This window comes from Scophthalmus maximus, chromosome 15 (assembly GCF_022379125.1).
Source record: "Scophthalmus maximus strain ysfricsl-2021 chromosome 15, ASM2237912v1, whole genome shotgun sequence".
Classification (NCBI taxonomy): domain Eukaryota; kingdom Metazoa; phylum Chordata; class Actinopteri; order Pleuronectiformes; family Scophthalmidae; genus Scophthalmus; species Scophthalmus maximus.
Genome location: NC_061529.1, coordinates 13,966,306 through 13,992,624, shown reverse-complemented (window position 1 = coordinate 13,992,624; position 26,319 = coordinate 13,966,306). Strand labels below are relative to the sequence as shown.

At 43.2% G+C, this 26,319-nt stretch overlaps 4 protein-coding genes across 8 annotated transcripts in view; 3 read left to right on the top strand and 1 right to left on the bottom strand.

Moving 5' to 3' along the window:
- Positions 1 to 15,942, top strand: part of zdhhc14 (zinc finger DHHC-type palmitoyltransferase 14) — a 39,640-nt gene extending 23,698 nt beyond the window's left edge. For 2 of the 4 annotated variants that reach the window (XM_035610886.2, XM_035610885.2), the window contains 7 exons: positions 1,211 to 1,363; positions 3,744 to 3,881; positions 4,887 to 4,935; positions 6,945 to 7,047; positions 7,651 to 7,760; positions 9,409 to 9,514; positions 14,733 to 15,942. In XM_035610886.2, the coding sequence (XP_035466779.2) occupies positions 1,211 to 1,363; positions 3,744 to 3,881; positions 4,887 to 4,935; positions 6,945 to 7,047; positions 7,651 to 7,760; positions 9,409 to 9,514; positions 14,733 to 15,206 (1,133 nt within the window). In that variant the 3' untranslated portion in view covers positions 15,207 to 15,942. Of the gene's footprint in view, positions 1 to 1,210; positions 1,364 to 3,743; positions 3,882 to 4,886; positions 4,936 to 6,944; positions 7,048 to 7,650; positions 7,761 to 9,408; positions 9,515 to 14,043; positions 14,067 to 14,732 lie in introns of all 4 variants that reach the window. The other 2 variants (XM_047327198.1, XM_047327197.1) reach the window with 2 other exon arrangements.
- A 584-nt stretch (positions 15,943 to 16,526) lies between these two features.
- Positions 16,527 to 20,883, bottom strand: lgals8b (galectin 8b). Of its 2 annotated transcripts, XM_035610904.2 has the most exons (8): positions 20,596 to 20,880; positions 20,161 to 20,249; positions 19,373 to 19,583; positions 19,136 to 19,255; positions 18,983 to 19,009; positions 18,263 to 18,351; positions 17,961 to 18,126; positions 16,527 to 17,819 (listed from the first exon to the last, which is right to left on the bottom strand). In XM_035610904.2, the coding sequence occupies exons 1-8, from the start codon at positions 20,632 to 20,634 to the stop codon at positions 17,670 to 17,672; spliced, it is 891 nt and encodes a 296-aa protein (XP_035466797.2). In that variant the 5' UTR covers positions 20,635 to 20,880; the 3' UTR covers positions 16,527 to 17,669. The 2 variants fall into 2 exon arrangements, with proteins under 2 accessions (XP_035466797.2, XP_035466798.1); XM_035610905.2 differs by lacking the exons at positions 18,983 to 19,009; positions 19,136 to 19,255 and having other exon boundaries at positions 20,596 to 20,883.
- A 939-nt stretch (positions 20,884 to 21,822) lies between these two features.
- LOC118286446 (interferon alpha-inducible protein 27-like protein 2A) lies at positions 21,823 to 22,816 on the top strand. Its single transcript, XM_035610911.1, has 4 exons — positions 21,823 to 21,935; positions 22,093 to 22,122; positions 22,278 to 22,439; positions 22,563 to 22,816. The coding sequence occupies exons 1-4, from the start codon at positions 21,926 to 21,928 to the stop codon at positions 22,646 to 22,648; spliced, it is 288 nt and encodes a 95-aa protein (XP_035466804.1). The 5' UTR covers positions 21,823 to 21,925; the 3' UTR covers positions 22,649 to 22,816.
- Positions 22,817 to 25,009: 2,193 nt separating this feature from the next.
- On the top strand, positions 25,010 to 26,253 carry LOC118286448 (interferon alpha-inducible protein 27-like protein 2A). Its single transcript, XM_035610912.2, has 4 exons — positions 25,010 to 25,142; positions 25,246 to 25,269; positions 25,694 to 25,855; positions 25,999 to 26,253. Exons 1-4 carry the CDS (start codon positions 25,133 to 25,135, stop codon positions 26,070 to 26,072), a joined length of 270 nt encoding a protein of 89 aa, XP_035466805.1. The 5' UTR covers positions 25,010 to 25,132; the 3' UTR covers positions 26,073 to 26,253.
- Positions 26,254 to 26,319: the final 66 nt, after the last annotated feature.

The window sequence follows — 26,319 nt, the reverse complement described above, 5'->3', positions numbered from 1 at the left end:
CAAAGAGGCTTTCTCCAATGCTTCAGAAGAACACTGCAGTTGGTTATCTTGGTGTTTATTATTTCACCTGGCAGGATTTAATGTCGCTGTGAATTTTATTGCACTATGAATACCTATACAATGGGATGTCTGCAGAAAAGGTTGTCAAAGGGCACAGGAACAGAGAGATTATAGAGGAGCGAGGAGAGCACACTGTAGGCACTGATCACGAGAGAGAGAAATTCAGTCGAACAGGACTCTCTGCGCGCCTCTGCTCTCCTTTTGAAATGTCAAACACCCACACAATAACCACCCCCCCCCCATCATACTTTCACCACGACATTACCATTGCAAGGGGCTTCTCTGTAAATTACCTCTAAATGATCTTCACACACACACACACACACACACACACACGTGTGAACGTGCTCAGAGAGAACAGAGCATTAATATGATACAGACTCTACCTTTTATTGCTCTAAAATCACCATCATCACTCCCATCGTTGCCGTTTATCCTGTCATCACTGCTGTCTTACTCAACAAAAAAGCCATTCAAGGCAGTTTGCCACCATTTTCTTTTTTTGTATTACAGTCTGAGGACCATGGTGTTAAGTGCATGTTAAATATCCAGACTGCTGTTAATATTATCTGGCCTGGGTGGCAATTTTAGGAACTGTAAAAGCTTTTTTATTGTATTCAGGAGAAGACGGGAGACCCTGGTTTTAGGGTGGTGTTGTATCAGCTGCACAAAAGGTTGTTTCTGCTCGGCAAGCTTGACACACAGCAGCAGAATCTGCATAGCTCTCGCAAAAAAGCTCTAATGGTAGTAAGTAGTAAGTAAAATGTAAAATCTATACGCAGCATGAAATTCTATACTTCAGGTAGGTTTTGATGGCAGCACGACATTAATCCTAGCAAGGGTGCATTACAAATGTAAATTTTCTATGCCATTAGTAACCTGTAGCGTTCACATTGAGTGCTGCTCTGTGTTTTTTTGACTGCGTCAGCCATCCAGTATGCAAAGTAGAGGTTGTTATTGAAGGAGAGTGATGCAACACTTAACACAGAGTAAAAAGCATTTAGTTGGATGGAAAGTAAAGAGATTAAAACCAATAACATAACTAATTAAAACAATTGTGTTGAATTTAAATTTAACTTGTCAAACTCAGTCTTTTCACTTTAATTCTCATGTGTCTCTTTTGTTTTTCCCTCTCTTTCCTTTCCCCCAGATGTCGCCAATGGCAGTACAGGCTACAGGCCGCCCCCCAGGACCAAGGAGGTGGTTATCAACGGCCAGACAGTCAAACTAAAGTATTGCTTCACCTGCAAGATCTTCAGACCGCCACGTGCCTCCCACTGCAGCCTGTGTGATAACTGTGTCGGTGAGTGACAACGATGTTCTGTGGTTTGTGGGTTTGGCTGATATTTCCTGTCAGTATTCTCAAATAAAGAAATATTTTTGCCTGATAAATTTTTAAGACAACAGTATAGTACATGCAAAAAAAGTCCCCCATCAAACCATCTGCTATTTCTCTACCCATTGTCTATATGTATGTCTATAAATCCAGATCAATACAGATCTGATAACTATAGTGTGCAGCTCTTTTTGAGATAATCAAATTTCTTATCAGGATTAAAATGCTTCCCGAGACACAACATACACAAACACACAAGCCAATCTAAATGTTGGGTTTGTGATGCAGACCTACAGGGAATGTACAGTACATATGCTCAGAGCAATTGGCTTCCACACAGAGGAAAGGGAGGGAATAGTTGGACTGAACAGAAAAAAAACAGCAGCATAATGGACTTTTGCTGCTCCTCACAACCACATGCTCTGTCTCTGGAGACAAAGCAAACAGCACAGCAAGGCAATTACGAAAAGATGGAGAGACGGAGATACGGAAACCCGTGTGTCTTTATCTTTCTCATCAGGGTTTTTGTGCTGCTCACGCGTCCTTTTTTTGAATGTCTATTTCCTTTTGAGGAGCGGGGCAACCTGCGAGACAAAAGCCGAGGCAGTAGTAAACACAGGATAAAAGAGGAGGTAATCAGATGCGGTAGATGAACGCTGGCAGAAACGAAGACAGACTGGCAGCAGAACAAAACAATGGGAGGGCGCTCATTCCAAGTGTGGCCTAATTAATCCAAATACTCGGTTATAAAGTTTAAAAACATGTGTCGTTCACAATTGTAAGCCGCAGATGGGAAGGGAAGGAAAAATGAGAAACGGACACATAGTTGGACCAACTGCCGGTTGGTGGGTGATAAATGTCAGTTGTAAGTGCCCCCTTCAAAAGAATTCACATTTCAGGTCAAAGCTCCAGGTCTCAACACAACGTGGCTCTGCATCCCCCAAGTGCAGCCTGGAGTCAGTCAGTCGAGTGTGCGTTTTGAAGCTTTAGAGCGAACCTGCGCGAAAAAACAGTAACAGTGACTTGTTTCCTGTGGCGGAGAAAAGGACCAATATTCATGTGTACATTGAGGGAAAATTGAAAGCAACCCCTCGTCTTACTTTTTCGCCTTTGTTGATTCTCAATCGTAGTATTTTTGGTAACTAAGCAACCGAGTGCAGAGTAGACAACCTGCATGTGGGTGGTCACGTGATACGAAATTTACGGTGCGTTAATATGGATGGGGATTACCTCTGACCCGGAGCTAAAGCACTCGATTGGACAGATATCATTTTAGCTTTAAAATGAAATGGATGACGCCTGACTGTATGCTGTTTCCCTGACACATTTCAACCAGCCATTGATTAATGGATACAAAAGCAGGTCATTTCACCTCACTTTAAAAAAAGAATGGCTCTAATTAATTAGTTAAGTAGCTACCACTGTGCACAGCTAGTAGTCCACCACACCCAGAGATAGGACTGTGGAGTTGGGGCTGATTAAATAACCACACTAACAATAAGCTCTGGGAGCAGTCAGTGCTGCTTTCTCTTAATTATCAAACAGTGACTAATTTTTTTATCTGACAGCAAATTAAATTAAATTTCTTAAGTGGTTCAACATTTCAGTCTGCATTCAGATAGGTGTTTTGAATACTCTGCAGTGTGTATTTCTGCATTCCAGATATATTATTCAATTCAGTTGACAGAGCCTCATCTGTGCTTCATAACACTTCAGTCTGAAGTTTTACTCAAAGAGGCTCAAGTCAGTGTCACACTGGAAAACCACCCCAGTCATTCTTAGTTTCATGATCTCTGTGGAAGGTGCATGACAGTCTGGACGATATCTTTACTTTATTCCTTTCTTTTGTCCTCATTTATAATTCCTCAAACGTCCTTGAACCTTCTAGTCTTGAGGTCTTATCGGAGGCGCTTCATCTGCTGACCCAGCAAAATGCCTCATTCACCATGTGCAGTTCCACTGTGATGTGATTCTTTTTCTATACACGGTTATATCGGCCAGCCTGTAACTTTAAAAGAATATATGAAAGTATTATTCCCATACCCAGAGGGTCACTTCTCTTTTCACCCTAATTTCCCACAGTGCTGGATTATTACTTTTCGTGTTTACATGCACTGATGTAACTTGTAAAGTGAGAAACCTGTTTTTTTCTTAATCACGCAACAGGGAACACATAGACATCTTGACATCACTTTTTTTTAAATATGTATTTCACCTGGTTCCTGCTGGGCTTTTCTTTTGCATGACAAAGACCTCAGACTGTGTCAACGGTGTGCCATGATGAAATGTAAAACTCACGTGTCCTTGTATCCAAAATAAATATTTATGTCTCTCCCTGTCCATGCAGAGAGGTTTGACCACCACTGTCCCTGGGTGGGAAACTGCGTGGGAAGGAGGAACTACCGTTTCTTCTACATGTTCATCCTCTCGCTGTCCTTCCTCACCATCTTCATCTTTGCCTTTGTCATCACACACATCATTTTACGTAAGTAGCCGGGAGGAGGGGGAAAAGGGTTCTCAGGCATAGTAGTACACACACACACACACACACACACACACTCCTGACTGTTCTCGGTGTGTTTCAAGCCAGCAGGTTGTAAGTGGGCGTTGTGAAAAGCTACAGTGTTCTGGCTTGTTACCATCTTTCCAGCTGGGAGCAGGCAGTGGACTGTTGGGCTCCCCATCAGTGTGCGCGTGCGTGCCTGCGTGTGTGTGCATTCATGATAGTCAGTGGATCAATTTTGCACTGGTAAATAGATGCGTACACTGACTAATACTTTTTTGAGCTTGTGTTCTTGAATTATACCCATTCTTTGTTGAATCTAAGTGATTTCAGATTGAACAAGTAGGCATCTCAGCAGTTTTTGAGTCCTATCATTTTTTTCTTTTTTTTCTCAGACCAAGTTGGCGAACATTGCAGTGACTTAATAGTCATTTCATGTTGCAAGCTCATAGTAAACCAGTAGTGGTTAAACCTAATTGACCAAGTAGTTAAGTCCTCCGCTGCTAAATTCAACAGCCCAAATCTCACCTCTTTGTCTCAATATTTAATTAACTGTGACCAGTAACATGCACATTTCTTTGCACAGGAGCAATTCAAATGAAAATTTAACTGGTCAGTTTGATTGATTGGAGCCACGGAGATGCAGTGTCTGCCAAATAAACAGCCAAACATAACGACCCAAGCCTTCATTTTGGTCTTTCTTCTGGCTCCGTCCTCCAACTCTGCACACTTGTGTCAGTTAAATTGACACCAGTTGAAGTGAGCACACTCTGCACAGCTCAGTTCATCTCGTTCACTCTTAAAACGTTGACCAGCCGAGGGTTTGTCGCAGGTAATGTGTTCAGTACCCAAAATCAGTTCAATGGTCCATCATTCATTGGCTTTTGTTTGATGCTGATATGCACTTCTGTGTAATATAATGTGAATGTAATGATGAACACAAGTTGTATTAGTAATCTAATGGAAACTGTCTTTCTCTGTTCACAGGCTCCCATCAAAATGGGTTCCTCACTGTGCTTAAAGACAGTCCTGCCAGATATCCTTTCACTGAAGTGTGACGTTTTGCATTTATCGCATGTGTTAAATTGTCATTGCCTATTTTTTACTGCTGTCTGTCCTCGTCGATTCACTTTATACACTCGACCGTCTTTAGTTATTCAGTACCTCAGCTTTGATTATTCTCATCATGACACAGACTGATGTGCAGAGTGAGGGACCATGCAGGTTGCTTTGTGGGTCAAAATTAATTTGCATGACTTTTCAGAGTATGTCACTTTGTGCAGATTTGCAGCACTTGCATGACTGGCGTCTGATTAGTCCTGTTCCATCGGGCTAATGCAGCACGCAAAAGCAGCTCCACTCTCTGCCTCTGCCAATTGATTTAGTTGGTCTTTGATTTCAGCTGGCTCTAACTCGCCCCCCTCCCTCTACAGAGACGTGTGTGTGTGTGTGTGTGTGTGTGTGTGTGTGTGTGTGTGTGTGTGTGTGTGTGTGTGTGTGTGTGTGTGTGTGTGTGTGTGTGTGTGTGTGTGTGTGTGTGTGTGTGTGTGTGTGTGTGTGTGTGTGTGTGTGTGTGTGTGTGTGTGTGTGTGTGTGATAGACGCAGAGCGTGTGCAGGGCGTCTTAAGCCACAGCTGTTACAGATACACGGTGTGTAGGGCTAGGTGTGATACGACCAAAATCTCAGATTGTGATAGAGTTCGATTTATATTGAAATAAAGGTTCATATCCTCATTACTCCTTCTTTTCTCCATCATGTAAAATGGGGCCTCAACTGTACTTTTGTGGCTCTCATCCGCAGACGCTCTCCACACTGTTTGTTCTTGCTTTGGTGGTAAAAGAGTTTAGTGGTGTGTTTTTTTTTTGTCTGTTTGAGCCAGAACCAGTTTGCCGCATCATTTGCCGAAAAAGTGTAGTTTCCTGGTCTGTGTCAGACTTTTCGTGCTCAAAAGACTTCCATGCAACAGTATTAACCCCTCTTATAGGTTCGAGCTCCTCGTTCTGTCTTTGCTGGTCCTAGTCCGTGTCCAGTTTGTATGTGTTGCCTTCATGCAAAAATGTCCTGCCTGCGTCTAAGTCAGCCTATTTTTTTTCACCATAAAATCAGCAATATTAGATCATATTCAAATATTTATTTTTTGTCATTGCAGCACAGTTTAGTTTCAGGCCGTTTGACCTTGGCCTTGAGCTATAAAAGGCAGCAGTTGATTTCATTCTGTTTTGGTTATTTTTCTGTCTATGCACATGGGCCCAATAATAACAAGAATTGTTTAGCAAGTTTGGAGAATCCTAATTGATCAAATCTAAATGATACCTGATGCTTTTTCTGAGTCACATATCAAATGAAGAGCACATGTTCATGGTACCATCTCTTTCTCTTCCCTTCTCTCTATGGCTAAGTGAGATGTCTGTTTCTCTAGCAGAGATATGTGCCGAGCCAGGCTGATAATGGCCTGGGTCCGCCAAGGGCTTTAATAGCTGCGAATTGCAGTTGATAGTATCATAGCACGATTTGGACGACGTGAATGGTGACATGTTTTACGCTTCCTAAGAATGAAGAGAATGGGAGGAGTAAAAACGGAGAGAACAGGGGGAGAGTGAGGTTAATAAGTCGATTTTTAAAGTCCAGTTTAACAGGCTGACTCATCTCATCACCCATTTGGTGAGGAGAATACTTGACGGTATTTTTAGATCTTTTATGAACAACACATTCTTTAAGAGATTGGTCCTAAGATGTAACTGAAGTTCATTTTTACAGGGATAAGGATTCATGTGTTTGTGCTTTATATAGAGCAGAGGAAATGAGCAGTGTTCTGCCATCCCGGCCAAATGAACTGGCAACTAGGAACTATTGGCAGGAGGAGGACGGCCCCGGGGCTGTAGGTCAGTATGCTAGCTGTGCGAACAAGTTTTCTTTTGTCCACGCTGGCTCCATATGTGGGTTTCTATATGGGCTTTCACATTATTGTTGTTGTTTCACTAAAGATGAATGGATTACGTGACAAATTCCGGCAGACATGTATTCCTTGACGTTCTCCGTGTCACTGTGCTGGAGGTGGTGGTGTGTTTCTTCTCTGTCTGGTCCATAGTGGGCCTCTCGGGCTTCCATACCTACCTGATCAGCTCGAACCAGACCACGAACGAAGATGTGAGTATGAACATGAAAATCAACATCTGCATGTTTAATTTAATGCAACTGAAAATGTACACCATGAAATAATGAGACCTCTAGAATAACTATACATTATCAAATCTTTCCATAGCAGCTATATACAGGATATTTTGGGGGGATTTGTACATAGTTCATTTTTTTAAAATTGTCTCTTCAGTGTTTTGTTAATGTTCTTTCTTTATTATTTGCAATTTAAGGTGGGGAAGGTATAGTAAAGTTACAGTTACATAACTGTGGAGCTAGTGTTGTGTGATATCAACCAAAATAGAAAATATTTATTAGAAAATATAACTTATTGACCTTTGTGTTGGAATTCAGAAGAATATTGTATTTTCTCTTCATAATAAAAAATGGATAGATTGATAGATGCTAAGCGGTAACAGGCATGTTGATGTCGTCTTGCCCTGACCTCTCGGCTCAAGCTCAACTCAGTCGGACATGTCAGTGTTGCAGATTAGCTCAGTTGCCTCGAGTGCGGCGCTAATAGAGCCACGCTCCAACACTTTAGCTCCAGACTGGACACAATACACGATCATTTTTGTGAAATTGCGACTCCTGATGTTGTGTGGTCTCCTCCAGATAAAAGGTTCATGGTCTTCTAAAAGAGGGAAGGACAACCACAATCCCTACAGCTACGGCAATATATTCACCAACTGCTGTGCAGCACTGTGTGGACCCCTGCCACCGAGGTATGATGTGTGTGAAGGTGCACGTGTTTGTATGAGGTGATTTACTTCCTATCTGTCAGCGCTTTGATCCAATTCAGTCATTTTTCACCTTTTCCGTGAACGGGTCGCATCAACTGTAAGTGTAACTTTCCATTTTGTCTAAAGGCGAAAATAGAAACTTTCGTAGAGACTCCTCCTTTTGATGCGAGGCGCTGCTTTGAAATGAGCCTGCCTGCAGCCTTCTCTCTATACATAGTTACAAAGATCCTGCGAGAACCGCAAGGATTTCATGCCCAGTTCAACCAAATCCAAGATCAAAGTTGGCTAGATATATTAGTATTATTATTATTATTATTTCACACTTAAGCTGTTCATGTGATTTCGACAAAAATACAGGCCAACTGTCACCGCCGCATTCTCATGTCCAAGTGACTGTTAATGTGGATGGGCGTTGCACATGCTCCCTCCCAGCATCTTTCTCTTGAGCATTGCGCTTAGAGATTCTCGTTCCTCATCTGCAAAGCCGTTCTGTTTTAGATTCGACGGATTTACACCGTTGGTTCTTTTTTTCCTTTGTGGTTAGAAATGTGTTCAGAGATACCTTATTGCCGGCCACTGTACCCACTTCAAAGCTACAACTCTCACGCTGTCGCTGTCAACACATCACATACATCTAACTTTGCATTTTTGCATCAACTTTGAAAGACACACAGAAAACTGAGAAAAACAGAGTCTGTACTTTGGCATTATGCAAACAGTGCCTGGACCAGCTGCTGAATATTTTACATCGATGCACATAGGTGGACGATGGAGGACTTCAGCAGCTGTTATTAATTTATTTACTTTGCCGCATTGTGCTTTGGCCATCACAAGCCGTAAGTCACCGGTAATGATTCCAGTGGGTGGTAAAGGAGAGTCCTCAGTGCGCAGGTGGCTGCCATCTGGGTGTGAGTGTGTGTGTTTGTGGCCGACTGAAGGCGCCAAACAGCTGGATCCTCCAGTGAGGAAGGAATATTACACACACATAAAAATGCCCCTTGCATTTCATACCCTGCTCAGACCTTGACTCGCATTTTCTAGAGCCCAAACCACATGCAGACGTTCCGGTTTTAATTTTCCAGCGATGCAGGCCGCCGCTGTAGGTTCTCAAGAGTTTTGTCCCTATGATTCTGATTCAAGCACAGACTCCCACCGGAGCTCACTGTCAACACACTCTCCGTTAAATGGTCACCCAGCTGCTCAAACCGTTTCAACACGTCCACCAGCTTTGTGTGTTTATTGTTGGTTGTTGTCTAACCATTACTGATGGGACAGAGACGGCGATTTACTTGAGTGGACCACAGCAGCACCTCAGTGGTTTATCACCAACTTATGTTTTCCTGTGTTAGCATCCAAATGAAAAGTTTTTTATCTGACTATGTACAATTTTGTATCTCTGACAAGCAAGGCTTTTTGTGCTATGATAATCCTTTCCACCTATTGTGACTCACCCTGGCTGTAGTTATTATCTTGCTGTTGCAGTCAATTAAAGTGACTGACCTTTTCATTTGTGCGTGTGTACTTCAAGACCTTTCAGGGCTCCAGAGAATCTATTTGATTGTGTTGTGTGATATTTGGGAATCAATGGCTTTCTCCTCTTTCTCACTTGTCTGTTTCTCTCTCTCACTAGTCTAATTGACAGACGGGGCTTTATCCAATCAGACACGCCCCAGCTGGCACCACCAACCAATGGCATCACTATGTACGGGGCCACCCAGTCTCAGCAGAGCCACATGGTAAGACGCTGACCTGACTCTCTCTCCTTTCTCAAAGATGGTATCGAGTGGACAACTGTGTTGAAATAAAACTGGAGACGAGTGACAAGTTCCTACGAGTGGGCCAAGATGTTCATAGTCGTGTTCAGTGTGTTCACAGACACCAAGGGTGGGCAGGTCACTCGATGGATAAAGCTGAAGTCCCTAGTTATCTCAAAATCAATAGTGGAGGAGATATTTCAGTCATTTAAACTCAGGTTTTTTAATTCCGTGGCTGTGGTGGTTCTTGACTCAGTCTCACCCGGCCTCCAATCTCAATCCTGCAGGACCAGGCCTTGGTCAGACACACCGAGACAAAGGGTTTTTCACAGCAGCTCGTCTCTCAGAGTGAATCTAGCTGTTGTCTTTTGTTCATTTGCAAGGAGCAGAAACTCGGCTCACGCAAATTGAAGCAGACAACTTTCGGCCCCGCGTCAGTCCGAGGAATTGAATCTACAGACGTCCCGTCCCGTCTGATTGTTTCGGATTATAGTGGTAAACATTAGCTTTTGTTTGGATTAAATAACATGGCCGACAAATGCAATCAATCCTCTGTGTGCATACTGCAGGCTGACGATCGCTACAGTCCATCAGACCTGGTGAAGTGGAGCCGGTTAATTTTTCCTCATCTCTCCAGACAAACTGATAAAATTGATCTGGATGGTGATGACCACGTCTGTGATGTTTTCAATTTTGCGTATGTCATTCGATGTTGTTTGTAAATTAGGTCAATGGATGCAAGGGAGAACCTGTGTGTGTGTTTCTCATCATGCTGATAAGTCTTGCAGTGGGCCAGAGAATAACGAAACGAGCAGGCGTCAGAAGGAGTGTGTAATGAACAACACCAAACTCACAGGCTCATAAACACAAAATACAACTCGGTCCGTACACAATCTGTCTCTGTCTCTGTCTCTGAGAGAGAACAACCGTTGTCTTGAAGGGGACATTACACTGACCTCACTGAGCAGTTTGTCTCCGGTGCCTGAATAGAGGCAACAAGTCGTCTGTTGTTTCACTTCAGCTGTTTACCTCACACATTACACGCTAGATTCAAGACCTATTCACACACGGCTCCTACGCGTCGTTTCCCCTCAGTGCCACAGTCATCGCGTTGTTCTCATTCCCGACTCGACCTCATTCTGCTAGTACTCATTGAGATGTCGCAACCTGAGCAGTCGTCGGTCTTCACGTCCCGTGTGTGCGCACTAACTGTAAGAGCCGGAGAGACACGGGAACATCCCCTCCACATCAGCACGTGCACAAACACGTACCGTCTGTTTACAGCAGCGGTCATGATACACAGGTAGAGTTGTCCTATTGACACACAGTCAGCTCTGTGTCTATTCTGATACTTGTTAAATCAGTGGTGACTGTCCACGTAGGTTTTAAAGCAGCTGCTGGTTTAGTTAAGATAAAATAGTTCAATTCACGCCGAGCGAGTCGGCGCTCTCTCCAGGTGCCACCCCTCGCCTCAATGTTTTGGAAATTTTCCCGCTGTTGTGAACGAATCCGACTCTGACAGTCTCCTGCTGCGTTCGAACGGCAAAGTCATGGACAAAGTCTGTCGTCTGAGGACAGGTGGTGTATGTGGATACTTGTAGGGCTGAGGACACGGCACACGACTTTATATTCGTAACTTATTTCGTTTTTTGTTTAGTTCTGTTTTTCGCAAATACATTGAGGTTGCATGTTCTTGCTTTCTAGCAATGAAACAGGCCCAATGCTTTGCGAAGTACTTTGTCTGTGTGATGCAGCTTAAAATGAAAGCCTGGTATGCAGAGGCCTTGTAAGTGGTTGCCACGGTAACAGTGTGATGTGATGTCACGTTTCACCTCGATAACATGAAACCTCCATTTGGGGGGTAGTAGACGCAGTTTGTCTGAAAGCAGTTGTTATCGCCTTCGGTTAAAGGGTCAGTTCACCCACATTACAAAAGATGGATTTTCTCTCGAGCCTCTATGGATCTCCTGCCATTCAGGCCGGGTCTGTATTTGCTCTGGTTTTCAGATTGTATTGACATAATTTGTCAATGAATCCATTAGTCACTCATCAGAAAATGAATTAGCAACAATTCTAATTATCAGTTGCTCTTTAAAAGTAATATGAGTGTAATTATTTCTTAGTTGTGTGTGTGTGTGTGTGTGTGTGTGTGTGTGTGTGTGTGTGTGTGTGTGTGTGTGTGTGTGTGTGTGTGTGTGTGTGTGTGTGTGTGTGTGTGTGTGTGTGTGTGTGTGTGTGTGTGTGTGTGTGTGTGTGTGTGTGTGTGTGTGTGTGTGTGTGTGTGTGTGTGTGTGTGTAAAAATAGTAAACACTGTCTGCCTCCAGCTTCATCTTGTCAAAGTCATGACTCTGCTGCTTCTCTCTTCTTCTTTTTTACGCAATGTAAAATTGAATATTTGGGTTTGGAACTGTTGATTAGACAAAACGTGTCATTTGAAAACATCACCCTAGGCTCTGGGAATGTTAATGGGGTAATGTCCACAGTTTTCTGACATTTTTTTTGACTAAACAATGAATCAACTAATCTTATTGAAACACGTTCGGATAAATCAATAATAATGCTAAAAGTTGTTTTATTGCAGTCCTCTTTTATTTTAGATATCTGTTGGCTTGGCTGTGTACACTATAAATGAAATTCTATTCAATTGTAGATTACCATATATATTCCACAGTAGGTTTTTTAGAATATATGCTGTGTTATGTTATATATTGTGTTAAATATGACGAATGTACTGGTCCGTTTACACAAGGTTACACAATATTGCCATCTTTGGTCTCCTGTGTCTTCCTTCACCTTTCTCTGTCTTTTTTCCATGTGCAATCTATTTTTAAACAACACACAGACACACACACACACACACACACACACACACACATCCACGCACTGTGCAACTTGATCAACCACCATTTCCTGGATGATAATTGCACAGCGAGAGCAGTGACACCCCACAGCCCTGTTTTCAGTTTCACTGCTCACTCTTGCGTCAGTGATTCCTCGGTCTCTTCCACTCAGCTACATGACTGACAGTGTTACACTCACACAGAGTGCCCAGCTCGTTTCCTCCTCCCCTTAGAGCTGGATTCAATCAATATGTAGACAATTTTTCTTTTAGTCCGTTAATAAATGTTTTTCTTGCTCAGATCAGTTCAGCCGAGTGTAGAACTTATCAGTCACCTGCTCGTGGAGGACGGAGGTAATGTTGTCAGGAACAACACAGACGGCTGTAATCTCTCCAACTTGTAGCTGGATGCAACCGCTTCATCTTGAGACTTGTTTTGAGGTGGAACATAAATGATGTCAGCTTTGAGGAAGTCATTCATTTGGTTTGTGCAAGGTCAGAGTCATCCTCTTCATGACCTTGTAATCATTGAATCATTCATATTTTTAATTGTGACTGGCTGTTGAACTGAGGGTATGGAAATTCTTAAAATGTACATTAAGTGGACAATATTGCACAGACTGACTTAGATTGCACAAAAAGATTGGATTGTCGGACTGCAAATGAAATCATTCATTTTAATCTGTAACATGTAAGGAAAATTGCATTTCCCAGAGCCCATGGGTGACTGCAGCTAACGATTAGTTGTTTGGTCCATAAAAGGGTGAAAAATGTCGATAGTGTTTCCCAAAACCGTAAGATGATGTTTTTGTTTTGTCCACACACCAAAGATATTTAGTTTACTGTCATAGAGGAGCAAAGAAACCAGAAAATATTCACATTTAAGAAGCTTTTTTCCATAAAAACTACAACCGATTAATCGATTATCAAAATAGTTGGTGATTAATTTAGTCTTGGATTACTAATCGATGAATCGATAATCTGTTGCAGCTCTACTTTAAGGTCTTTAAAATTGAGTCATTTTAGTTTGATAGTTTGGATTTTAAAAATATTTTTTCAGAACTTGTTGTATTTCTCTCTCCTATATACAGTAAAATGTGCCATTTTATGTATATATATTTTTTTTTTATGAACTATTATTCACCACTGGTGTGTTTTCATGATCTCGCCGTGCCATGTTTATTGTATGGGCCCAGAATAAAATGTAAATATTGGATTAGGTATGTGATTGGGGGGGTTCTTATCCTTTGTGTGTCATCACCTTTGCATGTGAAAGTCAATCATAAAGTCAAAAACCACGCCGGCAAAAATGATATTATTATAATAGTAACACATGTATTCAAACCCTCGTTACACAAATTATTTGCGTGTGCGTGTCAGCTGTGGTTGATGGACATTCTGGCTATGAATGTTTATAAAGTGTGAGTGGGTCAGATAGTAGAAATAATGTATTTGTGCGCTGTGCGCTGACGTGGCGGCAGGTGAGGTCTCCGTGTCATTTCAGTCCAATAACCCCTTTTGCTCAAATGAGTCTTTCCAACAACCTGGAGGGGAGCCAGGCCTTGTAAAGGTGATAAGTCGAGAGCAGTCGATGTGTGCAGGAGATGAGAGGATTAAATCACACCTCTTCCCCCTTCTGTTCCAATCACATCTGTAATCTGCTCTTTTTAGGTCAGTGAGATTGAGAAAGAAAGGTGAGACGCCCCCCGGGGCAAATCAATGCACTTCAAATTTCTTGTCAGTCAGACTTTGGCGGTGGTTGTGGGATGCAGGGTGGCTTTAATGTACTTTTTCCTATTTGTTAATATGGCTTTTTTCTTCAAAAAAAAAATCTATGGCTTTCACCTCGTCACAACTTGTGTTCTTTCACCTGTAACTGCTGTCGGACACACACGGTTGCTCTGTGGTGATACGGGGCTAATGGGGTTAAAGTGAATGTGCTCGTTGCTGATGCGTGGTATTGATGACTCTGTGCCCTAACCCAGTCACTCTGCTCCAGTTTTACACGTGTGACTTCCACTCTAATGTGAAGCAGGAGAGATCAATAGGTCATGAAGCAGTGACTTCATAGCGCTGTTTGTTCAACTGCGTCTATTGACTCCAGCTCTGTTTTTACTGGGGTAGGATCTCTGTGTGGCTCTGCATTCTAACAGGGGTACTAACATCTTCTTCCTCTCTCTGTTTCTCTCTTATCCAATCACCTGCTCTCTTTCCACATATTCCATTTTCCTTGAACACGTCTTGTCTCTCACTTTTCTATTTCCATCCCTTCGCCTCTGGCACCATATCCATCTCTTTGACTTTCGCATCCCCTCCTGTGTTTTTCTGTCTCCCGCCCCCCGCTGCTTTTTCTCTCTCAGTGTGACCAAGACCAGTGCATTCAGAGCACCAAATTCGTTTTGCAGGCCGCCACCACCCCTCTCCTCCAGCAGCAGGGCAGCGAGCCAGTTATCCTGACAACCTCGCCCGAGAACGGAGGCTCTCTACCGGGCCGCACCTCGCTCATCCTGGCCGGCCCGTGCACCTCGCTCCCCCTCGGGCAGCCCACGCCTCCGACGTCGACCCCCAGCCTCAGCTGCCACGAGGCAAGCGACATGTTACCGATCCACGGACACAGCCACACGCACAACCACAGCCACCCCCTCCAGGATACAGTGGCCCACCACCACCACTATCTCACTCCAGAGGAATTCCCCTCACCCCCAGGTATGCTTCCCTGCGGCAGCCCCCTGGGTCACAGCCACACCATGCAGGCCGGCTTCTACAACCCAGCCAGCCAGGACTCACTACACGAGGACTCTGTCCGAGGATTGGTGAAGCTCAGCTCCGTCTGACGATGGAACATGCCCCCGTCCTCCCACCACCTCCCTCCAGCCCACTGACACTGTCCTGTGCCACTTTTGTCCCCTTTTCCTCAGCAGGACTTGAGATCTACAAAAAAAAAGAGGCTGTGGTTTAAATTCAGCTGCTAAAAACTGTGTGGTATGTAACTGAACTGAAACCAGTCGTCCTCAGTCGTCGTCTTGCCAAACCTCTCTGCTGGCACTGGGAGATGGTTCCTTGTGTGGCGGAGTGTGTTACAACTCAGACATACACTTCTCTCTCATGTTTTTATTTTTTTCGTGTTTCTTCTTAAACTTCGGGGGGATTCCATCCTCCTGCAGACTGGACAGGGGAGGTTCGTTTTCAGTGGCCAATGCCTGTGAGCCATTTCAGGCCAAATGGGAACACACATTTTGACAGTACATGACGCGTTTTGGTCAGAAGGCTGAATTTCTGTCAATGGATCACACGTCTGACAGATTTTATTTTTTTTAATGTTTTTTTTTGTAAAATGAACTTTAGCCTATTTGCCTGTTGCTGATTGGACTGTCTTGGTTTTTTTGCCTTTTTTTCTTGGGACTTTCTCAGCAGTGCAATGGTTGATGTCATGTTGCATATCATCCTGCTTTTTCTATGTTTAAAAAACAAACAAACAAGAGACTGTTGTACTGTACCATGGTTATTACAACTCCTACAAATTATTATATTTCCTGTGGATATTAATAAAACACCAACTTTTTATTATCAGATAAGATCTGATTTGATGTTGGGGGTCTAGAAGCCGTAATACAGTGAGCGCTAATGTGTGAAAGTCATGTGGCGGAAAGATTTCCTTAAAGGTTCGTCTTGTGACAGAAGCCTGTGGTCATTGGACATAAATGAGACGGTTTAAAAATGAGCCTGTCTGATGAATGTTTCCAGACGTCTAAAGATGCTAGAACAACGTTAAGACTTCAGGCCATGTACAGTAACAGTTCTTCCATTCACCACAACAGTCCTGGTGAAGCCTCAGGCCAACCAACTTCTGAAGGGTGATGTCTGGAGTTGTTGGCAGCCTGAAGGAGGGAACTACTGTTTCTTTAACCACCGCAAAAAATCATGTTTTTCATTGACAGGCAGTGGTTGGGGAAGGTGTCTGGGCAGGTAAAGGCAGTCATCATTTAAATCTTTCCCACCACCTTGTGGCTGAGCAGGAGTACTGCAGTACTCCTGGTCTACTACTACTTTTCTGTTCACTTACACAAATGCAAGAAGTTGTTGCGGCTTCAGCATCACCCTGAGAGTATACAGTGTGTGAACACGCCAACACAAAACCACGCAGGCAAAAATGATATTATTATAATAGTAACACATGTATTTATTAAATCATTTATGATACATTCGGAGGATTTTTCATACATATTTTACAACAGCGACTAACAATGCAAAGAAAAAAAGGAGAAAGAAAATCCCAATAACACCGGGAAAGAGGAATCCCTGATTAATTTTTTTAATTTATTTTTTGATCTGGGATATCCTTATTATTTTTGAGTGGGAGAACAGCGAGGCAAGTGATGTTCACTGATGCAGGATTATAGTATTCACTACAGCTTGCATTAAGATTGCAAAAAAAAAGCATTTGTTACGGTTATTTACATAGTTATGAGTTAAGTTGACCCTGTACTGCACTGTGCTTGAGTTCTGCTGCACCATTACATGATAACTTCATTTAAATGGCAAGCACAATGGGAAGTTGTGTGAAAGAATTCTGAGGATTATTCACAAAAGAAAACAAGAAAATAATTTGACGTATCGAAAAATTTTGTTAAAAACAAATTGAAGGAAAATAATAATACCCTAAATTTGTATTTAACACTGCACCTGCAAAGAAAAGAATAATCTCTACAATCCCTACAAATGATGCATTTATGAAAAATGAATTTCTTTAGATTAGCTGTACAATAATATAGTCTTTGCTGAGCTTTGCTCCCCCCCAAAAAACCCATCAGGCTCATTCATCGTTTGTATTTTCAGACTTGTTTTTCACATTTAAACTAAGTGCTTATCAACATTTACATACATTTCCGTATTTGAATTATACAGCGCATTAATGGCGTATCACAGCAGAGAAAGACTATATAAGATATGAACCAAGGCAAACCTGATGGGCTGTAAACAGTCACGGTGGCCCACAGCCCCCGATGCTCAGGCACAGATGATGCTCATGCATCAGTCCTCTGGTTCGGGGCTGGAGAGGTGGATCGTTTAGTCGGTTGTCCGGCCTGTTGATGACTGGGTTAGCTTTAAGATCAGTGACCTGTGCTTTTCTTTCTTTTTTTGGGGGGGGGGTGAACCAGAGGTCGGCGCAGGTTTCTTTTGCTGATCTTTTAGCATCCATCATCTGGGCCACTGTGGCTAAGCTGATAAAGCATCAATAACCAGAACTCGACTGTGTCTGCATAACGCTGCTGCGTCACTCAGTCTGGCGTCCCGAGTCACCACAGCTTAACGTCGGTGAGATCCAGGTCTCCCATGATCTCCAGCTGGTCGATGCTGCTCAGGTCCTGCACCCGGTGTCTGAACTCGAACAGGTGCGAGCCGTTCACCGCCAGCTTGAACTGATGGGGCTGACACAGGATGAGAATCTGTCCACGACAAGAAAACAAAACACTCCGGAATGAAGTCACAAATCAATACGCAAGTGTATTGAGAAACGTCATGGTTTGAGGATTGCGATACTAATGCCCCATTGGACATCAAGTGTTGAAGTTGTAGGTGGTCCCTACCTCGAAGTACTCCCCCGACGAGAAGGGGAAGAAGGGCAGCTCTCGCTCCTCCTGACCCCAGGTCTCGCTCAGGTACGAGTTCCTGATGAACACGCCCGACTTCATGCGGGGGTTCAGGTGCAGGGCGATGTTCTCCGTCCGGCTGTTGCAGAGGTTCACCGTGAAGCTGGAAGACGCACGGACACAAGGTAAATAATGATCAGAAAGGAAAGGTCACCAGAGAGAAATGTCCTTTAGTACGTGAGTGGTTCCAGTCAATGACGCATTATATTTGTCGTGTGGAGGCAAATTTGTCACTTTACCTGTGAGGATACACGCTGACCTGTCCTTTGATTGTGATGTGCTGCCCCGGGCTCAGTCCCTTGAGTAGACTACCTTTGTAAGGTATGCTCTGAAACAACAATATCACTGCTGAAACTTTCTGATTTAACCATCTGATCATTTAAGTTCTGAGAAATTAGAATTAAGTGTTCAGCTAACAGTCCAAAACCCAAAGATATTCCCGTCATACGTCAGAAAGAAAAAGCAGCACATCTGAGAGGTTGAGAGCAAGCAATGCACGTGAGAAAAATCAGTCAGCGTTCACGTCTTGAGCAGCGGTAGGTTCCGTCAACATAATGTTTATCAGCCATTACTAGTTATCACAAACTTTTTGCTGGTAGCCGGAGCAAAAACGCTTGGACCAATTTCCAAAGCTTTGGTCGTCCCTCCATCCGTTGACATCCGGGAACACAGCATCATCCCTCAAAAGACGTCTGGCATAACTTAATGTTCAACCCGCCTGGAGGCCGGTGTTCGTTGCCAAACTGGACTATGCTGTCACCGTGTTAGTGACTACTGTTCAAAAGGGACACAAGCTGCAGTGAACCAGAGCTGTCCCTGGAAAAGGTCTGTGTGCTCTCCGGTTCACAAACAAAGGAATCATTTAGTAAGAGCGGTCCAGTTGTAGCGGCGTCACAAGATACTGGGCACAGTTCTGCAGAAGGGGGTTTATGGCGATGACGCAAAAGGGAAAAACTCACCAGGTCACCTGATTCTGAATATATTGCCTGGGGAAGAAAAAGCCACATTTAGAAATGAATAAACAGATCCATCTCTAGAAGGAGAACACATCTAACCAGCTTGTGTTGAAAATAGATAGAGAAAAGGAAAACGAGAGAGGGGAATGCACTTACTGAGGTTGGGATGTAGCCAACAGCGTGCACCCTGACTTTCCCAGAAATAGAAAACGTGTCGACCCTGTTCAGTGGGATTCTGTGCTTGTAGCTCAACAGGTGGGTGCCATTTACTGCCACCTACGGGCGAGGACATATTTATGAACCCCCCCCCTTTTTCCCCATTAATGAAATGACTATGTGCCTCTGTTGTTACAGCACAGGCTCATTGGCCCTCAGCAGCGCGGCTTCACCGACCTTAAAGACGTCTCTGCGCACCAGGACGATGGTCTCGAAGGGGGCTCCGCATTTGTAGGGCAGCTGGTGGAGCGTCTCCTCTTGGCCCCAGCTCTCTTGCAGCAGGGAGTTGCAGACGACGCGGGGCGAGCCCTTGAAGCGAGGGCTGAAGTGGAGGGCGACGTCGGAGCGCGGTTTGGTGCTGCAGCCGCTGGACAGGTCGATCTGGAACCTGCGGGGGAACGGGCCCACACCGGGGCCGGATTAGAAGACGACGAGCAACCGCCCCAGGAATCTGGATTCACAGGTTTACTGTGCGTCATAGGGTTTTAATAACTTGATGAACTTTTGTCAAATGTAGTATTAAAACTTTAGCCACGTTAGACTGACATGTCAGGAAAAAAATCACGATTTAAGGAGCTTAAAACATTCAATAAGTCATAGCTGAGCTAAAAAATTTTTTTAAAAAGAATCCAAACTCACCTTGCAGTTGTAATAACTATGAATTATTTAGGGCCATTTCTTTGAAGGGAAATATTTTGGACAAAGCTGACTAGTCACCGTATAGCGCTTCGAGTTCCTAGAAAAGCGCTATAGAAATATCATATATTATTATTATTACCGTGGTTTGAAAGTTTGGGAACCACTGAAGTATAATAATGCTTTTGAGTTTTCCCTGCTGAAACATAATAGAAAAATGAAATGCTAGGAGTTCACAGAGGAGATCTTGGGACACATCCACGTCTCCTCTGTTTGTTTGTTTGTTTTTTTGTTTTGTATTTTTCCCTCTTGGTTTGATTCACACTTGCCTGTCAGCATCTGGGGGCACGGTGCCCTGGATGATGATGATCTCCCCCGGGTGCAGGCCTCCGGGTATGGGCCCCGTGTACGGGATCACCTGGGGTGGAGAGATGACGGTAAAGGCTCGTTGGGTAAAACGGATGACATGGCAGATGCATCGACACATGCAGACAACACTGACAACTTGCATGTGGTGTTTTATCTGCACTGAGAGCTGCAGGGGTGGAGTGGAGTGGGTGGGGGTCTGCTGATCATTGCATGATGGCAGCAGAAAGGGCTGCTGGTGCTGATGATGATGATGGTGCTGATGATGATGATGATGATGATGATGATGGTGCTGATGATGGTGCTGATGATGATGATCATGGTGCTGATGATGATGATCATGGTGCTGATGATGGTGCTGATGGTGGTGATGATGATAATAGTAATAAGCCTCTTACCGGATTCAGGACAGTGTGTTTCGCATTTGCCACAGACATCGGGCTCCTGGTGTCAGACTGCAGCACATGCAGCTGAGCTGGAGGACGACGACGGGGGGAGTGTGGCGCGTCTGCGCTCCGCGGCTCTCGCTCCTGCGCTACACGGGGACGACGGCGGCGGCAGTGGGCATCTCGTCTCCATCGGACTTCGGCACTCCCGGTTGCGCATGCGCGCACGCCCTGCCATGTGATCAGGGCCGCATCCGTGCCGTGACGAGCGACGTCGTGTTGGGAAATTCAAAGTAAGAGTCCGGATATGAATGTAAAGGTGTGTTGCAAACTCTAGTCGTTAAGATTGATGCATCTTTGCTAATAAAATTAATGGAAATGTAGCGGGATAGCCTACCTGTTTACTGCATGTTAATTGAGTCAACATTATACACTGTAATATGATCAATAACTATATTATAAAATAGCCATATTTGGTCAAATGAGTTATTTTCATTTATTCCAGGATGGGGTGGTGGTGATTTTCACGGCAGGGGTCTGTGACTATGATCCTTATTATCTATGATTTGTAAAGTCCCAATATTGTCTTTGAATTCAAACAATAATAATAATAATAATAATAATAATAAAGTTGGGGGCTGTTATTTCCCATTCTGCACTTGTGTACGTAGAATTTGCCTTTCAGGATCTGCACAGTCACGGGTTGTGCTGCGAATGATTATTGCAGTATTTAATAATCGAACACCAACAATCTTCGTCTGTACATTGCTTCTCAATGTCCAGATTACAAAGTGCGTCACCGGACATGCAATAGGTCATCAGAATGAGAATAAGAAAAACAATAGTTTCAATGGTTTAAAGAGACAGTTTTGAAGATAATTGAAATTCAAGTAAAATCAGATTCGATATTCCAGCGGTTGTGTATCTATTTACTGTTCACATTTCTTCACATTTCGTCTCGGTAAGTCAACACTGAACAGACCTTTCGTCGTTTCGTATATCGGGGAAATACCGCCCTCCACTGACGAGAGTCAAGTATTGCATCATGTTTTCACAGAATCTAGAGTTATGTATTTGGAGACGGGACATTAGTAGCTCAAATTACGGTGAGTGAGTCATTTCTCCCGATGACTTTGCATCTTAGACATGTGAAACACGTTTTTTTTTAAACACAGTAGAACACAGTTTTATAGGATGAAATGAAATGGAAAGGCGTTCCTCGGCTCAAGATTCGTACTAAGTTTCGTTTCTCCAAAAGTGACCCGCCTCTGATATAAAGCCCTGAGCTGCTGTCGCTGCTGCGCACAATCTCCATCCGAGGTCCACACCAAGTCGAGGGAGAATGGGTATATGTGAGTAGACAACTGTTCCTTAACTGATACATTTCTTTCATAGACAACTTTCCATGTTTGCATTTAAATGATGATACTCGTCACATCTAATGTCTGTGACAATGCTGGTCTCTGTATATTTACCTTGTGCAATGTCTGTTTCCATCCTGTGTTTCAGTGACAGGTTTGGCCATCGCTGCCGGGGCAGGTAATGATTCACCTGTTTCACTTTTTCCACTCGAATAAAGTGGTTAAAAAACATGCTGACATTTCAATATCATGGTCAATCCACATCTTTGCAGGGGCCTGGTGACTCCATGCATCGAGCCAACCCTTCTGTCTCCTTGTCTGTCTTGTGTCCAGGTGGCGCAGTGGTGGCTGCTCCGGTTGTCCTGGGGGCCATAGGGTTCACCTCACTGGGGATAGCCGCAGGCTCCTACGGCGCAGCCATGATGTCGTCCGCGGCAATCGCCAACGGAGGAGGCGTGGCAGCCGGAAGCGCGGTGGCCATTTTGCAGTCAGCAGGTAAACGCCATCACCACTGTCGGAGCGATCGTTCAGCAGTGCAACAAGCCTCTGTTCTTTGCGTGTTCGTCTTCTCTGTTGCTTGATGAAAGAAAATCCATTGATGGCGTCGTCTCGCTGCAGGTATGGCCGGTCTGTCATCAGCCGCCACTGCAGCCGTGGCCGGAGCTGGAGGAACAGTGGGAGGATTGCTGGCCATACTCATCTGACACCAAGTGATACTTTGGCCATTCACTAATTGTGTGAATGAAGTAGATAACTCGCTAAAGCAGAACTTATGTGCATCGAAGTGAAATGTGAGGGCAACTTATATTACATTGTCAAGTTGCTCAAACTTTCACTTGAACAATTCTTAAATAAAATGCTTTTGAAAAGTATTTATCATTGAGTTTGTTATGTCCTCTTAAATTAAGATGATCTATTTAACTTTGTCTGTCTGACCTTACATGAAAGAAATATGATAATGTGGGGGTTTAACCCTCAGGTGTATCACGAGACTATTATGAATCATAAACATAAATACAGTATGTACTTTTACACTTGTCTACAAGTACTTTTAGATTTACTAGAGCCAGCACAACTTATAAAACATTCTTTTTCACTGACTCGCTAAAGTATCTTCTTTCTATCTAGAAAAAAGTGTGGTCGTTTTCTGTTCCCTTACCCTCGGTAGAAGTCAACAATTGAATCAACAATGAATTAGTAACCATATATTTATATCAGGCAATGTTAAGCGTTATAACTACATTCGTGAGGCACCGCCGCACATCACATGTTGGAGTGACGTGCAGGACAGAAAATGATGAGTCACAGACTTTTTTACCACAAACAATAGTGCCTCACCAAGGTTTGTTTGCACTGGTTTAAGAGAACAGACATAAAGTGCCCCTCCCTTCTTAAGCCCCGTGATATTTTCTATTCTCATCATTCACCATTCATCTTGTCTGACATCTGTATGCTGTCATCACTGCACTGTCACAGACATCACAACATTCCTAGACAATATTTCATATAGTCGTCAGTGTGCTATAACTGGACTCCACATCCTCTGCACATCTCTGACCAGATGCAGGTTCATCCTGTGTCCACGAATCCTCCCTGCTATGGGGACAGAGCTCGGCCACATGACATTACATGAACGCGTGGTTAAAATCAGATGGTCAAACTGTGGAAAACAACATTCCCTTGTGAATATGTAATGTAACGCCCATTGGGACTAAATACTATCTAACATGTGACGTGTAAATAGTGAATAAATATATCAAAATCTGTGATATTTTAGTATATTACTGTGCTCCCATTTTCAGTTCATCCACCACGAAATCTAGAAATTTGTAATATATACAGTAAAACAGTTACAGCTTATATTCATGAATGCCTAATATTGTACTGTAGAATGACTTTTTGGACCCTTTGGCACATTGCTTTGAAAATGAATCTTAACATATTGTCTGTATCTCCATTACAAACAATGCTGATAACACACACACACACATATATATATATATAATGTATAATATATGCAAAATCAGATTAAACAATGCAGGTGTCCTTTGTATTTTGTGATAAAGTCACGACTTATGTAAGAATCCACTATGATAAAGACTTGGTTGGCATAAATCCTGCTCATGAAAAATAGAAATGAGACGTTTTCATTTGTATGTATTACTTTGAGCCGATATAGTCAATGGATCGTTCGCCTTTATCTTATTATAATCAAAGTCGCGGCGTGAACACAGGCGAAAGAAACTCTTCCTGTGGCTGGCTGGCTTCTGGGGCCCCTCCGGGTGCTTTGTATGAGTGAACCGTGAACTAAAATGTGCTTTGATCCTTTATTTCTACACTGTCCACATTAAGTCAAGCGACCTCCTCTTCCTCTTCCACCATGTGTCTCTGTGACTCATATTGCTGCAGGAGGATTGTAGCTGAACTGACCTCCAAACTGTGGTGTGCCTTTGTTCCCCTGCTTTGTCCTCAGATCTTTACACTGGCGTCCTGTTGGTCAAATAATTGTCTTCAAAACATTACTGTTGGTTTACAAAGCACTGAATGGTTTAGGCCCAAAATACATTTCTGATCTTCTGCTTTGCTACGAACCACCCGGACCCCTCAGGTCGTCTGGGACAGGTCTGCTCTCTGTCCCCAGAGTCAGAACTACACATGGAGAGGCAGCGGTCAGTTTCTATGCTCCACAGATCTGTAACAAACTCCCAGGAAACTGCAGGACAGCTGCAACTCTCGGTTCTTTGAAATCAAGCCTGAAGACTTTTCTGTTTGCCGCTGCCTTTCATTAAACACTATCTATGCTTTTCCTGTACTGCACTGTAACTTTTATCACCTGTCTTTTTCTCCTTTAACATGTTCTTATTTTCTTTTTTTCATTTTTAATTATGATATTTAAATGTGATTGTATCTGTTTCTTCCCAGTTGCTCTTAATGGTGTATGTTAAGCACTTTGAATTGCCTTGTTGTTGAAATGTGCTATACAAATAAACCTGTTTCGTTTTCCTTTCCCTGCTCACCACCAGTCACGTCAGTGTTGAGCCGACGAATCGACTCTCTGTCGCCCCCTCGTGCTCGAGAGTGTAACTGAGTTTCGTTTGCGCAGAAAGGAAACCTGAGGAAGTTATAAAACCCTCCGCGCATCTCGAGGGCTCGTCACCACACGACGGAGACCAGAGCAGAGGACGGACATGGACTTTGGTGAGTACATCACTCGAGTGATGATGAACACTGGAGGATAACGGTCTTGTGATCGGGCGAGCTGAGATGTAATGAGTCACCGTTTTCTTCTCTCGTGTTGCAGTGATAGGTGCTGTTGTTGGAACAGGTAAGACATCGAGACATTCACTTTGACAGCAGAGTTTACATATATAGATAGATAGATACATTTCACACAGCACACTTTAAAAAAGATATACAATATCTATACAAATAAATGTGAAATACACGAATAGCAAAAAAAAAAATAGAGAATAAGAATAATACATTTAAAGAATTTTACATGAAATATTAACAAAAACAAGTCAAGTTTTTTATATAGCACATTTCATATGACAAACATATAGACTCAATGTTCTTAATGTATTGCAGGTCAATTAGGTTTATAATAATAATGCAATAATAATAACATTTAAAAAAGGTAATATTATTTTTCATTCATTTTGAAAAATGTAAAAAAAAAAAAGGAAAATATGAAACCCCCCCTCACCCCTCTGTGTTCATGTCACATCTGTGTTCATGTCCATGTGCAGTAGGGGCTGTGGTCGCTGCTCCCGTTCTTCTGGGGGCCGCAGGTTTCACCGCAGCTGGAATAGCAGCAGGCTCCCTGGCTGCTCAGGCCATGTCGGTGGCCGCAGTTGCTAATGGAGGTGGAGTGGCAGCAGGAAGTGTAGTGGCTGTTTTGCAGTCAGCAGGTAAACTGTCCCAAGTATAGGTTTTATTTTGTATTAAATTGTATTATATTATTATGGTACAGTCTTTAGTTACAATAATGGCACTACTGTATGTACTGTACTGTGATAGTGTTCTATTCGAAGTGTGTGTAATGCCCCTGTAGGTGCGGCTGGTGTGTCCGGAGCTGCCAGTGCAGCCGTTGGAGCAGCAGCAGGGCTGGTGAACCTCATTGTTTAAAAAAACTTTGAGGACTCATATTTACTGTGAAATGTCAAATGGAAACAAGTGTCAATCCGGTTACTCTAATGGAGCAGTCAATGTCCCGAGACGGCTGAAAAGCTGATGTGCAGTTACTTTCACACGATGTTACATTGTTGAGTGGAACAATCAAATTAAAGACCAAATGCATTTGAAAGAATTAACTGGTTCATTGTCTGCTTTTTTTTAGGTTAAGTATCTATCTACAGTATTTATGTACAATAGC

Bases quoted from the DNA above. Each gene is read 5' to 3' on its own strand.
- lgals8b (XM_035610904.2), bottom strand. From the start codon at position 20,634: ATGTCTGTGGCAAATGCGAAACACACTGTCCTGAATCCG. The intron at 19,256-19,372 runs GTCGGTGAAGCC...CCTCGCCCGTAG, and splicing joins TGCGCAGAGACGTCTTTAAG to GTGGCAGTAAATGGCACCCA. The intron at 18,127-18,262 runs GTAAAGTGACAA...TGCGTCTTCCAG, and splicing joins GTCAGCGTGTATCCTCACAG to CTTCACGGTGAACCTCTGCA.
- LOC118286446 (XM_035610911.1), top strand. The intron at 22,123-22,277 runs GTAATGATTCAC...TCTTGTGTCCAG, and splicing joins GGCCATCGCTGCCGGGGCAG to GTGGCGCAGTGGTGGCTGCT. The intron at 22,440-22,562 runs GTAAACGCCATC...GTCTCGCTGCAG, and splicing joins GGCCATTTTGCAGTCAGCAG to GTATGGCCGGTCTGTCATCA.
- LOC118286448 (XM_035610912.2), top strand. The intron at 25,270-25,693 runs GTAAGACATCGA...GTCCATGTGCAG, and splicing joins AGGTGCTGTTGTTGGAACAG to TAGGGGCTGTGGTCGCTGCT. The intron at 25,856-25,998 runs GTAAACTGTCCC...ATGCCCCTGTAG, and splicing joins GGCTGTTTTGCAGTCAGCAG to GTGCGGCTGGTGTGTCCGGA.